Source organism: Hemicordylus capensis, chromosome 3, assembly GCF_027244095.1.
Source record: "Hemicordylus capensis ecotype Gifberg chromosome 3, rHemCap1.1.pri, whole genome shotgun sequence".
Lineage (NCBI taxonomy): Eukaryota > Metazoa > Chordata > Lepidosauria > Squamata > Cordylidae > Hemicordylus > Hemicordylus capensis.
In genome coordinates this window covers 4,275,253-4,290,617 of record NC_069659.1, presented here as the reverse complement: position 1 = coordinate 4,290,617, position 15,365 = coordinate 4,275,253, and the positions used below count along the sequence as shown (strand labels likewise).

Below are 15,365 nucleotides of genomic sequence, written 5' to 3'. Positions count from 1 at the left end.
GTAGAAGTGCTCAAGGTACTTACTTTGACAGTATAAAATGGGTTCTTGAAATAGAATCTGCCAAACTGACTGCCCCTTTCATTAGGCATTTTTTTACTTGCACGTTTTCTCTCTGCAAAAAAGAAAGCACCTTGTTAAATGCATGGAAGTTTCCCCTCTTGGGCTGATGAAACAAGACTACTGCCTGTCTATAGCAAATCTGTATATACAACAATTTACTAAGAGTGAGGTGACTGTTACTGACTGGCACTTACTGGGTGTTTTAAAGTCCTGTTCCTCATCTAGCAGTCCATGGGTCATATTAAGGCAATATAAGATAAGAACATCCAAAAGGCCTTGCTGGATCAGACCAAAGTGCATCCATCTAATTCAGCACCCTGTTTTACACAAAGGCCAATCAGATGCCTCTGAGCAGCCCACAGTTGTGGTTTGATCCAGCCCACAAACTCAAAAACACATATCGGGAGCCTCTCTGAGGTAAGGGAAGCAAGTTGGGTGATCTCGAGTGGAGAAACAGCTGTTGGGGAAAAGGTTAAGCGTGTGTGTGCACAAGCGTGTGCAAGCACACATACACACCTCAGCTCAAATAGCCTTTCAAAGCCACTTCTCTTTAAAGTAAAAAGGAACAGCAGTCTGTTTAAAGTGGGGGAAAGGCAGCGGGGCTTGGTTACATATCTGCTTGTCCCATGCATGAGGTTCGCCCCACCTAAACACCTCAAACCTGGGAGAAGACAAAACCTCTCCATTATCTCTGGAGAACTGAGTCATGGCTGGCCTTGAGAACAACACAGTCCAGTGTTGTATTGTTTTTATGCCTGTTTTTATATTTTTTGCTTGATGTTTTTATTGCCTTTTTATTGTATGTTTTAACTTTTGTAAACCGCCTTGGGGTTTTCTTTTAACGAAAGGTGGTATATAAATGCAAAAATAAAATAAAATAAAAGAAATAAATAAATAAAATTTGACAGCTACAGCCAAGCAGCTAGGGCCTGGATTTGAGTGAGTCTGTCTGGGGAGGGAGTTCCACAAGCAACCAAGAAGTCCCTCTCTACGGCTGTCATCTTAGATGCCAGGGGAAGCCAGAGCAGCAGGCTCTTACCCCATCTCTTGGGACTCAGGGCTGAAAAGAGAACCTTCTCTTCCTGTTGGAGTCCCCCTGAAAACCAAAAACATCCCTGTATTTCTAACATTTATGGGAAAAGAATAATACTCGACAGGTTATGCTTCATCCCCCGCCCAATCAGCCTCCTTTCTGAAGGGCGAAGGCTTATGAGACGTTTGTGTGTGTGTAGTGTGTCCCTCTAATAACTTTTGTGTACTTTGCAGTCTGTTGCAAACCAATTTCACAGCTCATGGAAGGAAGTCCTAGGAGACTCTGACTGGTGCATTCCCACGCCCCATCTGCATGGGGTCCTGAGGTATGCTGACATGAGTATTTTTCCCCATCCGCCATCTTGTTTCAAGATGGCAGCCAAAGTAGAATCAACACCCCTTTAGAACTCATGTATTGACATCCCAATACAAATCAAATTCACAGCACATGGGAGGTGATCCTAGAAAATCCTTTTATTGATTTGTTTCAACACGGTGGCCAGTCAAAGTATAAGCATCTCCTTTAGAATTCATGTGCTGACAATTTAATCCAAAACAAATTTATAACACATGGGACTTTCCCCCTATTTGCCATCTTGAAGCAAGACGGGGGCCAATCAAATTATAAGCAACATCCCTTTAAAGTATGTGTTTGCACTGCAGTCCAATGCAATGATATCCTAATATTTTATTTATATGCACATTAAAGTGTAAAACATCATAACATTTAAATTTTTTAACATAAACATAAAATAAAAAAAGTTAAGATGAACATAAAAAAGTAAAAACCATTTAAAACCAATAAAAACATTATTTTAAAAAGCCAGGCTGAGAAGATGGGTCTTTAGGAGAGGATAACCTATCCGCACAGGACCAGCACAGCAGCACGATGTACCATTCTGGACACCACCCCTTCCAAAGGATATTGTGTAGAGCTAGAAAAGGTGCAGAAAAGGGCGACCAAAATGTTCAAGGGTGGGAGTGGCTCGCCCACGAGGAAAGATGGCAACATCCTTTGTTGTTCAGAAAGAAGGCAGGTAAGTGGGGGGGGGGGCATGATAGCAGTGTATAACATTATGCACGGTGTGGGTCATCGAGTGTAGATCGAGAGATGTCTCCCTGAGAGCCGGTGTGGTGTAGTGGTTGAAGTGCTGGACTAGGACCGGGAGACCCGAGTTCAAATCCCCATTCCGCCATGAGACTAGCTGGCTGACTCTGGGCCAGTCCCTTCTCTCCCAGCCTAGCCTACTTCACAGGGTGGTTGTGAAAGAGAAACTCGAGTACGTAGCACGCCGCCCTGGGCTCCTTGGAGGAAAAGCGGGAGATAAAATGTGAATAATAATAATAATGTGAGAAGCAGCCCGCAAGGGGGCCTGGTCTGTTGAAGCAGCTCAAGGCTGGGCGAGGAGGCCGGGCAGACAAGAGCGAGTCCTCCTTCCAGCTGGGGGTGTGGGGCGCACCCAGGTCACTGGGGACCCCCCCCCCCCCGCGAGGGGCTTCGGAGGCCCCACCCGCGTGGCGATGGGGTGTGAGGGTCAGGGGGTCGTTCCCCCAAGGAGCTGTTTACCGCCGGCGGGGGAGGAGGGTGGGGTCCTCATGGGGGGCGGCGGCGGCGGTTGCGGGGAGGGGAGCGTCCCCCCCCCCCCCGTCCAGCAGCAGCCCCGCTTCTCCCTCCTCCTCAGCGACGGCCTCGCCCGCCTGGCCGCGGCCTCCGGCTGCTGCTGCTGCTGCTCCTCCTCCTGGCCTCCTGCGCCGCCTCTCCGCGGGAGGAGCCCCTCAGCGGGCCCGGCCACCGCGCTGCCTCGCCGGCCACCCTGGCAGCCGCCTCCCTCCTCCACGGGGCTGCTGCTGCTGCTGCTGCTGGTGGTGGTGGTGGGGAGGGGCTCCGCCTGCCCCGCCTTCCTGAGGACCGGCTTGGCCCTCCTCGGAGTCGGCGTTGGGCGGGGGGGGGTCTCTTCCTCCGCCGCCGCCCCCGCCCCGGTGCTCGGCCTCCCTCTCAGGCTCAGCCCCCTCCGGGAGACCCCCAGACAGAGCAGCGGGGGGGGGGGGCCGGCCACCCCGCGACTGCGCCGAACAGGGCAGCGGCAGCGACCCCAGACCCCGCGGCCGGCCGAGCAGATGGGAAGCGGCTCCCCTCGCCGAGACTTGAGCAGCGGGGCGGTGGTGGACTCACTCCTGGGCTCCCCAAGCCCTGCGGGGGGAGGAGGAGGAGGAGGAGGAGAAGCATCCTCCATCACCCCCCAGGTTGGGCAAGCCCTTCAGGGCACCACCCCTGGATTCCACGCGTGGCACTGAGAATCCCCCCCCCCCAACTCAAGGGTGACTCCCGAGCCAAGGTCGGCCTGGTGGGGCCATGAGGGCCAGCCCTTGCACACACACACACACACACACACCCTCCAGGCATCCCGAAGCCAGGAGCTCTCCTCCTCCACCTGGGCTCCCCATCTGACCTGTTGGACTGCAGGCCCGACACAGCCACAGGGGCAGCTGGGGGGATGTGCCCAGACAACATGATCTGGGGACCCAAGAGGGGGAGCCCCTGCTGTGAGGGGACCCGTGTGGACCGCCTCCTGCCAGACTCAGGCACAGAGGGGAAGAGGGCACCACCCGCCTACTGTAGGGGCACCTTGCTCGGTCTGGCACCCCCAACTCCCAGGGCCCCCCTGCCCATCTCTGTGCACAAATGCACCCAGCCTCCTGAGCGCACCCTCCCCAAATGGTTCCCTCATACACTTTCACTCTGGCACTGTGAGCGTGCTCCTCTCCCCTGCCAGTCATAAGCCCCCTATTGATTATTGGCGGTGGGTGGGTGTTGGAATACCCCCTTCTTCAGTTCTGCCCTGCCCCCAGATTGACACAAGGCTGCAGTCCTAGGCAGACTTACCTGGGAGTGAGCCAATCAAATGGGACTTGCCATCTAAGTAAACATGCATAGGATTGAGTTGTCAGGATGCCATTTCTCTGGAGAGAAAAATCAATGACTTTCTTTCCAACATCATTCCATTGCAGTGAATGAGCGGTTTAATATTGGCTGCCTGGGATGTAGATCTGTATTTAAACTTCCAAAGTTACAATTCACCCGTTTAAAAGTAGTCAGTAGCAACTCCACATATACCCAAATAGGTGCCAGAGATTGTGCGGACGAGGAGTGGAACACCTCTCCTCATTCAAAAGCCTCCCCCCGCCGCCATTATATAAAAGACCTAGAAGGCATTGCTTCTTTTATCTACTCCCTGACATGCACACGCGTGATCTCTTCCAGTGCCCCACATTGCAGAGGGCATCCCCAGGGGTTAAAATACACATATAGGCACCTGCTGGAGCTTTCCCACACAGCTGGCTTTATTGCAAGGCTTTACTGGTGCAAAGTTGTTCCCCAAAACCGACACAAAAAGTGGATTTTTTTAAAACCCCGGATATAAATCGGGCTGCACGCTAATGTGCAATAAAAGAAAAAAGTGCTCTCCAATAGCTCACAGGGACTTCGGAGTAAATTTAGCTGATATGTGAACCCATTCCGGAGGAGTTGCGAACTGAAAGCTGGGCATGAAAAACTTCCTGCCAGTGTTCTAATTGTTGTGTGTGGAATGAGTTTTGTTCTGGGCAGCAATATCAAGGCAGTGTGTGTACACATGCATTCGGAGTGGGACCTAACCTGAGTGGGATATACAATTAACTGAGTGGACATCAAAAACCATATGAGTACGCCTTACCCATGTGCACGCCTTACTAAGGGAACACTGTTTCCTCCCTTGCCCCCAGCCTTCTCTGACCCAGGCTAGCAGAGGCTTTCCCCACATCCCATCCCCAGACTAGAGAGCTAGGAGTGTTCTAAACCCTCTGGTGTACAGGTGAAACTCGAAAAATTAGAATATCGTGCAAAAGTTCATTAATTTCAGTAATGCAAATTAAAAGGTGAAACTGATATATGAGACAGACGCATTACGTGTAAAGCGAGATAAGTCAAGCCTTAATTTGTTATAATTGTGATGATCATGGCATACAGCTCATGAAAACCCCAAATCCACAATCTCAGAAAATTAGAATATTACATGGAACCAAGAAGACAAGGATTGAAGAATAGAACAATATCGGACCTCTGAAAAGTATAAGCATGCATATGTATTCAGTACTTGGTTTGGGCCCCTTTTGCAGCAATTACTGCCTCAATGCGGCGTGGCATGGATGCTATCAGCCTGTGGCACTGCTGAGGTGTTATGGAAGACCAGGATGCTTTAATAGCGGCCTTCAGCTCTTCTGCATTGTTTGGTCTCATGTCTCTCATCCTTCTCTTGGCAATGCCCCATAGATTCTCTATGGGGTCAGGTCAGGCGAGTTTGCTGGCCAATCAAGCACAGTAATCCCATGGTCATGGAACCAGGTTTGGGTACTTTTGGCAGTGTGGGCAGGTGCCAAGTCCTGCTGGAAAATGAAGTCAGCATCCCCATACAGCTCGTCTGCAGAAGGAAGCATGAAGTGCTCCAAAATCTCCTGATAGACGGCTGCGTTGACCCTGGACTTAATGAAGCACAGTGGACCAACACCAGCAGATGACATGGCTCCCCAAATCAACACAGACTGTGGCAACTTCACACTGGACTTCAAGCATCTTGCATTGTGTGCCTCTCCATTCTTCCTCCAGACTCTGGGTCCTTGGTTTCCAAATGAGATACAAAAGTTACTCTCATCAGAAAAGAGGACTTTGGACCACTGAGCAACAGACCAGTTCTTTTTTTCTTGAGCCCAGGTAAGACGCTTCTGATGTTGTTTGTTGTTCAGGAGCGGCTTAACAAGAGGAATACGACATTTGAAGCCCATGTCCAGGATCCGTCTGTGTGTGGTGGCTCTTGATGCACTAACTCCAGCCTCAGTCCACTCCTTGTGAAAGTCCCCAACACTTTTGAATGGCCTTTTCCTGACAATCCTCTCCAGGCTGCGGACATCCCTGCTGCTTGTGCACCTTTTTCTTCCACACTTTTCCCTTCCACATAACTTTCTATTAAAGTGCTTTGATACAGCACTTTGGGAACATCCAACTTCTTTTGCAATTACCTTTTGAGGCTTTCCCTCCTTATGGAGGGTGTCAATGATGGTTTTCTGCACAACTGTCAAGTCAGCAGTCTTTCCCATGATTGTGATTCCTAATCAACCAGACTGAGAGACCATTTAAAGGCTCAGGAACCCTTTGCAGGTGTTATGGATTGATTAGCTGATTGGAGTGGGACACCTGGAGCCTAGACTGTTGTACCTTTTCACAATAATTTTCTGGGATTGTGGATTTGGGGTTCTCATGAGCTGTGCGCCATGATCATCACAATTATAACAAATTAAGGCTTGACTTATCTCGCTTTGCATGTAATGCGTCTATCTCATATATCAGTTTCACCTTTTAATTTGCATTACTGAAATTAATGAACTTTTGCACGATATTCTAATTTTTCGAGTTTCACCTGTAGTGTTAACTTTGGCATATTCAGGATCTGATTCCAGCTTCAGGGAATCGTGTGTGTAGCAAAACTGCCTAATCTAGATGAACTCTCTCCATCTCCTCCACAACTGGCACATGGTCCCAGAAGATGAATGGCTAGTAGAAATGGCTTCCTTTTGAGTATTACCATTGAAAACAGCAGGATTGTTCCAGAGTAGGTAGTTTGTGGGTTGCAGATTCACCTTGCAATCCTAGAAAGAAAAGCTGGGATAATGCAATCTTCAAATGGCTTCCTTCTAGAGCAGCCTGTTGGTTCCAGTCTAGTGACTCCACAAGTAAGTGGCTTTAGGATGCCTACAGGGTTGCACAACGTCGCCCCTCCAGCTGTTTCTGGACTACAATTCCCATCGTCCCCAGCCACAGTGGCCAATAGTTGGGGATGATGGGGGCTGTCATCCAATATCTGCAGGAGGGTACCAGAGTTGTGCAGTCTTGCTTTAGGATCACAGCCCCATGTTCTCAGAATAACTGGGTGGGGAGAAGATGATAAAAGCTGGCCTTCCTCTTTCCACATTCCTCTCCGTTCTCCATTGATCCTTCTTCTCCTTCTCCTCCTCCTCCTCCTCCTCTGTACCTAAGGGAAACGGCAGGGGAATCTCTCCTAACAAAGCCAGATTCTTCACCATTTGGGAAAATGTGCAAAACTTCCCCACTTGGGTTTCCTTTGGGACAGCAAGGAACTCCGTTCCCTTTATCCTTTGCACCAACGATTTCTTCTGGCAAAACCCATTCTCCTTGGCAAAAGCTGGGGATTCCGACTGTTGCCTTGAACTCGCCGGGTGTCCTGGACCAAAGCCTTCCCTTTGGGGTGAGTGTGTACATTGCAAGTGGCTGGAGGACGCACCTGGCTCCATGCTGTCACCTCTCTGCTGCCCTCCTGGAGCCCTGCGTCCCTTTGCTTTTGACTGCATCCCACTGAAACTGCCTCTCTTCCCCTGCTTTTCTATTTCTGTTTCACAGGCACCAAAGCAACACAAACGTTTTGCAGAGGAAGAAGCTGGCTGACCCACAAGAGAGGATGCAATTTTCTTCTTTGGTTTGATTTGACAAAATCTGTGGTTTCTTCTTCTTCTTCTTCTTCTCAGGCACAAGATAATGCAACTATACCGGAGTTCCAGCCCCTCCCTCTCCCTGGCAAGCAGCCTGCATGTTTAGGGACAACTCCTTTCCAGACTGTGAAGCATTAGGGTGACTTAGATTAGGGCTGATTCGCCGCCCTTTATACCAGGCGAAACGCGCTTCTTCTCACTTTAGAGCAGTGCCTGGTAGGGCAGCATCAGCCGTGACAGGAAGCACTGCCCGTTGGATGCACCAGGGATTCGTGCATCCCGCTGATGGCGCCTCCTGATGCGTCTGAAGCCGCTGCTAGTCTCTGCCTAAAGCAAATAAATTGAAACATGCATCTGTATCTGTATGGTACTTTTTCTATAAAGCTCCTTGCAATAATTCTGATTGGCCACTGCATGAAGCAGGATCCTGGACTTATGGGCCCTTTGGCCTGATACAGGAGGGTTTTTCTAAAAAAGGTGTCCTAGGACATCTTATCAGGGATCTTTCTGATGCAGCCTGCCATCTTAAAAACAGACTGAGGAGATTCTCACGATCCACCAAAAGCGGGCTAAGGGAGCCTAGCCCACTTTTGGAGGATCATGTGCTGCCACAGGAGCCACACGGCTCCTGGCAACAAACCCTCCTAATTCCCCCTCCCCTTAGATGAAGTTAGTGGAGCGAGCGCTCCACTAACCCCGTCTATTTGATCGTGTATTGCTGCAGCAACACACGAGGAGACCCCCACCGGGAGGCTGAAACAAGCCTCCAGGCCCTTGGGGGCATCCTGGAACTTCCAGGCGCCATGCGACCCCTGATCCCCGCAGCCCCTGCCGGCTCCATGACGGAGCCGGCAGTCGTGTGGGCAGCTGACGTGGCCATCCAGGGCTGCAGGAATGATCATCTGCGGGGAGAGCTGGCTAAGCCCGCTCTCCCCACAAACCCCATTCAGGTGAGTCTCGCTGATCGTGAGACTTGCCTCATCGTGATGATCATACACATTATAAGCCTCTCTCTTGTAAAACTGTACTGGGCGGAAATGGTGGGCAAACAAGCCTGATTTCCAAGGGCGCAAATGAATTTCATTCTGAACTCTCAGTGTGACTCCAGTGTTGAAAGAAGCAGAAAGAAGGCGGCATTAGTTCCACTTAAAACTACTTGTTCTATTTTCCTGAGAATAGAGAAATTGAAGGGCTAATAAAATTTGGGCCACATTTCTGTTGTCGAGCTTGATCTTGTCAAGACAAGTAGAACTGGATTAAATGGGGATTTTTCTGGGCATAAATCCCAAACATAAGCTGTTTGGCATCAGCCGACGCTTGCAAATAGTTTTCACCAGTTCCTGAATAATAAGCTGCAGCAACTTCAGATCTTGTCCATTACACAAAAGCTCCGTAAGAAGGAATTGAAACTGATCACCCCCTTCTCTACAAACTGTTTCCAGCATCTTCATGAACATAAATTGCCTTATTAAATGGAGTCAAGCCTGTTGGCCCATCTCAACCAGTATTGTCCACTTTGACTTGCAGTCGTTTTGGCCGTGTTTTGACCAATTAAGGACACTCATAGTAAATATGTACCCATTTATACAAGTAAAAAACTAAATTCCAAAGTACAGCTAAACATAATCATCAAAATATCTTCCCTTGTTAATAAACATAAGCACTCTAAAATATAGCAGAGACTTGACAGAACACTACATATGTTAGTATATGGTCAATCTATCTTAACTCATAAAATAACACCAATATAGCTAGTAAAGATACACATTATCATGACAATAAACTAGTAAAACCTACTGTCATGATAACACCTGCATGACAAAACATGTATGTTCTAATTGCAAAAGGGCAGTCCAGATTCTACTGTAGATTTTTACCCCTCAATCTTCAAAGTATGTCAGATGCATTTTGACACTAGTTCCTCAGTGCCTTTTTCATTCCCACAAAATCCCCAGTTTACTTCCCACAAAATTGTTCTAATTTTCCTTTGGGGCAAAATAGTTTAATACCATGGTCAGAGATGCATGGGCAGCAGCCAGACACCCCAACAACAGATGCTGGCAAGTACACTGGGCCACCCACGCGGCAGCAGCCAGGTTACTGCTTGTGAAACTGCAGGAAGTCTTCAACTTACAAATGGGTTGTGTTCCAAATTTTTGTTTGTAAGTTGGATGTCCATAACTCGGATGACATATAGTTCTCGAAAGTGACAACTTGTATGTGCAAGTTGGGAGAACCACTTCCCTGGGTTCATTTGTTAATTTTTGTTTTTTCTCCTTTAATAGGCAGAACAGCAGAGAGCAAATTCTTCTCCAAAAATTGAGTTTGGATAGGAAGGTGTGGATGGGGAAAGCCAATCCATGTGGCCAGGGTGGGGGCACACAAATCCATAGCCAAGTGCTTCCCTCCCTGCTCACCCAGCTAAAGAGCCAAGGGGCTGTGGTAGAGGGGCCCTCCAGCTGCCTTGTGGGGGCTTCTCATGTCACAGAGGCTGGGTGTAGAGACCATCCCTCCCTTCCCAGGTTGCAGCCCTCCTCACAGACTGCCTGGCTGCTGGCAGTACTCCAGACACTAGGAGTGGTGGTGTCCCAGGCTCCTACATTTGCCTAGTCCAACCCCAGGGCTCAGGGATCCATCTTATTAATTTATTACCATTTTCTCTGCGTAAACTGCTTTGGGAACTTTTGTCAAATAGCGATTATATAAATATTCATTGAAGCTATTCACACGACCAGGAGAAATCAGGCTAAGGGAGCCTAGCCCCATTTCTCCTGGTTGTCTGCTGCCACACAAACCACCTAAAGTACCCCTCCCCTTAAACAAGGTTAGCGGAGGTTGCACTCCGCTAACCCCGTTTGGTGGCTTGTGTGCTGCCGCAGCGAGGAGACCCCCGCCTGGAGGCTGCAAGCAGCCTCCCAGGCTCGGGGGTCTCTCCAGGATGCTCTGCGTGCTTATGTGGGGCATCCTGGGGGCTGCGTGGCCCCCAATCCCTGCAGCCCCCACTGCAAGGATCCCCCACTTGTCTGCAAGGAGAGCAGGCCCGCTCTCCCCGCAAGCTTGACAGAAACTCTTTTCACGGATCATGAGAAGAGCTTCATTGTTTGTGTGTGTGTGTTTGACCATTCATGCTTGCAAGCACAAGACCGGCTCTCTTCTGTTAAACCTTGCCAGTGTGGGCAGGGCAAGGGCCGCTGGGACGGCATCTAGCTCCTTGGAGGCCATCCCGGGGAGGGGAGGGACCAGGGACTGGTGTGCAGCACTGCCTGCTGCTGAGCCCAAAAGCATGGTTGTGTGCAAGGAACAGCTGAGGGATCCCGACTGACTGCTCCGTCGCATTCCTGCTGCCCTCCCAAATGATTGTGTGACTCAGCCCCGAGTCTTCTTGGGGAGAGGGTTTCCCTTAATGCTCTGAGAAAACTCATTAATATTAAATTCACTGTGCAACTATCACCAAATTACTCACAGGGAGCTAATTAAAAAGGGGGAGAATGTTCACACTGAGGCTCAATTACCTAGTGTTTGTACATAAATCACTTTGCAATGCTCAGATGGAAAATACTCTATACAGCACACTGCAAATTTATCTTGGTTGTAATCTCTGGCTTCTCCCCCAGAACTGAATGCAAACCTTAGAGCTTGTAGAGAGTATAATTTCTAAGACGTGATCACAGCTTCCCTTCTCGCTTCGAAGGAAAGTCTTGCTACTTGGGCTGAGGAATTCACTGGCAGGCGGAAGAAATCTTATTCTTTAAACAAAGATAAGACAAATGGAGATAGTTGGTCTCCAGTGCTAGCTATAGAGGCAGCATGCATCCTTTACCCATGTCTTTGGTGTGTTTGTTCAGACACGATAGAGCAAAAAGAAAGCCACCGGTGTGCCCCCCACCATACAACAATGCCTTCACCATGCCACCTTCAACTCTGTTAAAAATCAGTTGCCTGCTTCCAGCCTTAGTGGGTTTCTATCCCTTATTTTAAAGTCCTGGCAAGTCAAGCTCTTGCCCTCCAAATCTGTGCAGAACAGACTGGAGCACCCCATTCCACAGCAACTTGTTAAGGACTGTAGCACAACCCATCTCAACATGCAAAGTCAAGCATGCAGTTGAGGGAGGCCCAGAGCTCCAATACAGCTGTGGCACACATTTTTCCTGAATTCAGATCAGAGGCACTCTTGCACCTAGAAAGGTTTATTTCTGGTGTGTGTGAGGGCCAAATTACATGTGACAAGGGCTGCCTCTGAACAGAATATCCTCCTTACAATATATATATATATATATATATATATATATATATATATATATATATATATATATATATATACACATATTAAAAAGATCAAAGCAGCTACAGAGATCCCCCATATTAGACTGGGGTCACTGTTGGAGATGTGCACAGAACCAGTTTTCACAGTTTGGCTCAAATCCGAACTGGATTCGAGCCTCCTCGGGAGGCCCGGGCTCAGGCTCGATGGAGCTGGCTTGATGGGTATACGTGTAAAGGGGAATCCGGCAGGTGGTAGGCCACACCACTGCGAGCAGCTTGTCCACATCCTCACAAGTCACAAACTGGAACTGATCCAGCCTGACCACATAAGAGGAGTCACTGGACACCGACTTGACTTGAACTCGGACCGGGTATCCCAGTTTGGTTCAAACCCGAGCCTTCAAGCTGAGCCAGCTCAATTCCAAGCCAGCTTACACACCCCTAGTCACTCTGCTGGGAGGGCCATTATGACCCCAGCCACTATTTGAACCACAGAGGAAAGCATACAGGTCACCAACCAAACCAGCTGAGCATCAGCTCCCACATGTGCTTGCCACAACAGAAGTAGTACTTATTTGAGGGAAGGCATCTGCAGAATGAGCAAAAACTGCCTGCCTGTTATGCCACAAACGGATAATCTGGAAAAGGCCTGGGAGGTCATGAGTTCATTTTCAAGTCTTACTGCAGGCAGGCAGGCAGGCAGGCAGGCAGTTGAGATTAGAGATATACAAATTGATTCGAGTCAAATCAGTTTGAGCTTGAATTGGGCCAATTCGAGTGAACTCCAGTCAGGACCTTTATTCTAAGGGCAATTTGAATCAAATTCGAGTCTGCATACTGCATTGCAAGTGTAAGTCAAAATGTGGCTGAAGATGTTTCAGTTGAGCTTATGGCTATTTTTGCTGGCTGCTAAGGGTGCTGCTGTAGCAGCTGTTGCAATCCTGAAGGAAGGAGCAATAACTGTGTGAGAGAGCAACTTGTGCCAATAATGTTAGTGCAGCACAAGCACTGTGGCTGGCAGTGGATTCTGGGTCATTGATTCTTTTTTAACCATTTTTGGGCTGTGTGTTTGGCAAAATGTGGTGTTCTGTGTTGGGAGGGACTGTGTGCTTCTGTTCTGCTGTGTTTTTCAAGGCAAGATTGCAGAATTTGTGTACTCTGCTTGTTTTGGCCATAGGGAACAATGGGGAACTCGAAACACTCCATTGTTCACCATGGGTAGGTCCTAGGGACACCAAAATGGGTTAGGTGTTATGCTGTGTTGGGTGCTACCTACTACCCAACCAACAAAGGAAATGGGCAAGTGGGCAATTTAAAAAAATACCTTACCCCATAGGATTCTATGGGGGTATTGGAAAAAGGTTTTCTTTTTTTTAAAATTGTATGCTTACCCATTTCTTTTCTGGGTTGGGTGATAGGTAGCAGCCATCATGCCCTACCACCCAGCCCACTTTGATGTCCCTACGACCTACCCATGGCGAACAATGAGGTGATCTGAGTTCCCTATTGTTCTTTATGGTCGGAACTAAAATAGATGACTGAAATAGATTACCTTCTTCGGTAGGATCCCCATTGCTCGTGGAGGTCAACTTGGAGGTCTGTCTCCAGTTACCACCAGTACATCTGGTGGCAACTTGGAACTGAACCTTTTCTGTAGCTGCTCCTGATCTATGGAATGCACTCCCGGCAGATATCTGTGGTTAAGGCTCGCTGTCAGCCTTTAAGAGAGCCCTCAAAACTTATTTGTTTGGCCTAGCCTTCCAAGGTTTGTAAAATGTTTTTCTAAAGTATTTTTAATAGGTTTTAAATGGTTTTAATTGTTTTTGAATTTTTTAATATTGTTTTTAGCACTGTGTTTTGAATTGTGTGTTTTTATGTCTTTTTAAAGTTGCTGTACACCGCCCAGAGCCTTTGGATGGAGTACACATTACAGATACTTGGGCATTCTCCAGGCTGATAACATCGCACACACTGAAGTTAAAAGAAAAATTGGAAGTGAATACATCAGGAGAGTTCGAAAAATTCTAAAGTCCAAACTCAATGGTGGGAACACCATACAAGCCAGAAACACCTGGGCTGTACTATATCTATTATTAGATACACTGCAGGAATAATAGACTGGACCCAGGCAGAGCTACAGATGCTAGATTGTAAGACCAGGAAAATAATGATCATCAATCACGCTCTGCACCCCCGCAGTGATGTATGAATTCATTTATTTATGGTCAACGACCAAATAAACAACCCGCAGTGATGTAGATAAGCTATACCTCCCTCGCGGCTCAGGTGGAAGAGGAATGCTGCAAGTCCATCAAACAGGAGAGGAGGAAAAAAGAGGCCTTGAAGAATATATCAAGGACAGTGAAGAAGATGCACTTCAAATGGTCAAGAACGAGAAACTATTCAACACCAATGAAACAAAGCAGGCCTACAAGAAAGAACAAGTCAAGAACCAAGCAGAAAAATGGAGAAATAAGCCCCTGCATGGTCAATATTTGCACAATATAACCGGAAAATCAAACATCACCAAGACCTGGCAGTGGCTTAAGACTGGCAACTTGAAGAAAGAAACAGAGGGTTTAATACTGGCTGCACAAGAACAGGCACTAAGAACAAATTCAATAAGAGCAAAAGTAGAAAAATCCACAACAAACAGCAAGTGCCGCCTTTGTAAATAAGCAGATGAAACAGTGGACCACCTACTCAGCTGTTGTAAAGATTGCACAGTCTGACTACAAACAAAGGCATGACAAGGTAGCAGGGATGATACACTGGAACATCTGCAAAAAATACAAGCTACCTGTAGCCAAAAATTGGTGGGACCATAACATTGAAAAAGTTGTAGAAGATGAAGATGCAAAAATATTATGGGACTTCCGACTACAAACAGACAAACATCTGCCACACAATACACCAGATATAACTGTAGTTGAGAAGAAAGAAAAACAAATCAAAATAATCGACATAGCAATACCAGGGGATAGCAGAATAGAAGAAAAACAAATAGAAAAAATCACAAAATACAAAGATCTACAAATGGAAATTGAAAGGCTGTGGCAGAAAAAGACCAAAATAATCCCAGTGGTAATTGGCGCCCTGGGTGCAGTTCCAAAAGACCTTGAAGAGCACCTCAACACCATAGGGGCCACAGAAATCACCATCAGCCAATTACAAAAAGCAACTTTACTGGGAACAGCCTATATTCTGGGACAATAGCTATAATAACAGCAACATGGACAATAAAATTCAGCCATCCCAGGTCCTTGGGAAGGACTCGATGTCTGGATAAAACAAAGCAGTCAATAACACCTATCTGTGTAAATAAATAATAATAAATAGATTTCTTTTGAGACATGGTTTCAGTGCAGGGATCCACACATCTTGGCTAGCCTAGGGAACCAAACCAAAAGTTGTAGGCAGAACCTTGCCCACTCCCACATGATCCTATGTATGCTTACTTGGGATCATATCCC

The 15,365-nt window shown here is 47.7% G+C and overlaps 1 protein-coding gene across 7 annotated transcripts in view; it reads right to left on the bottom strand.

Annotated features, from left to right (window-relative positions):
• Positions 1-15,365, bottom strand: part of SLCO2B1 (solute carrier organic anion transporter family member 2B1) — a 141,639-nt gene that overhangs the window by 68,225 nt on the left and 58,049 nt on the right. For 2 of the 7 annotated variants that reach the window (XM_053306555.1, XM_053306556.1), the window contains exon 2: positions 24-112. In XM_053306555.1, coding sequence (XP_053162530.1) covers positions 24-89 — 66 coding nt within the window. In that variant the 5' untranslated portion in view covers positions 90-112. Of the gene's footprint in view, positions 1-23; positions 113-254; positions 316-1,099; positions 2,581-2,659; positions 3,398-3,485; positions 3,567-15,365 lie in introns of those variants that run through there. The other 5 variants (XM_053306557.1, XM_053306554.1, XM_053306551.1 and 2 more) reach the window with 5 other exon arrangements.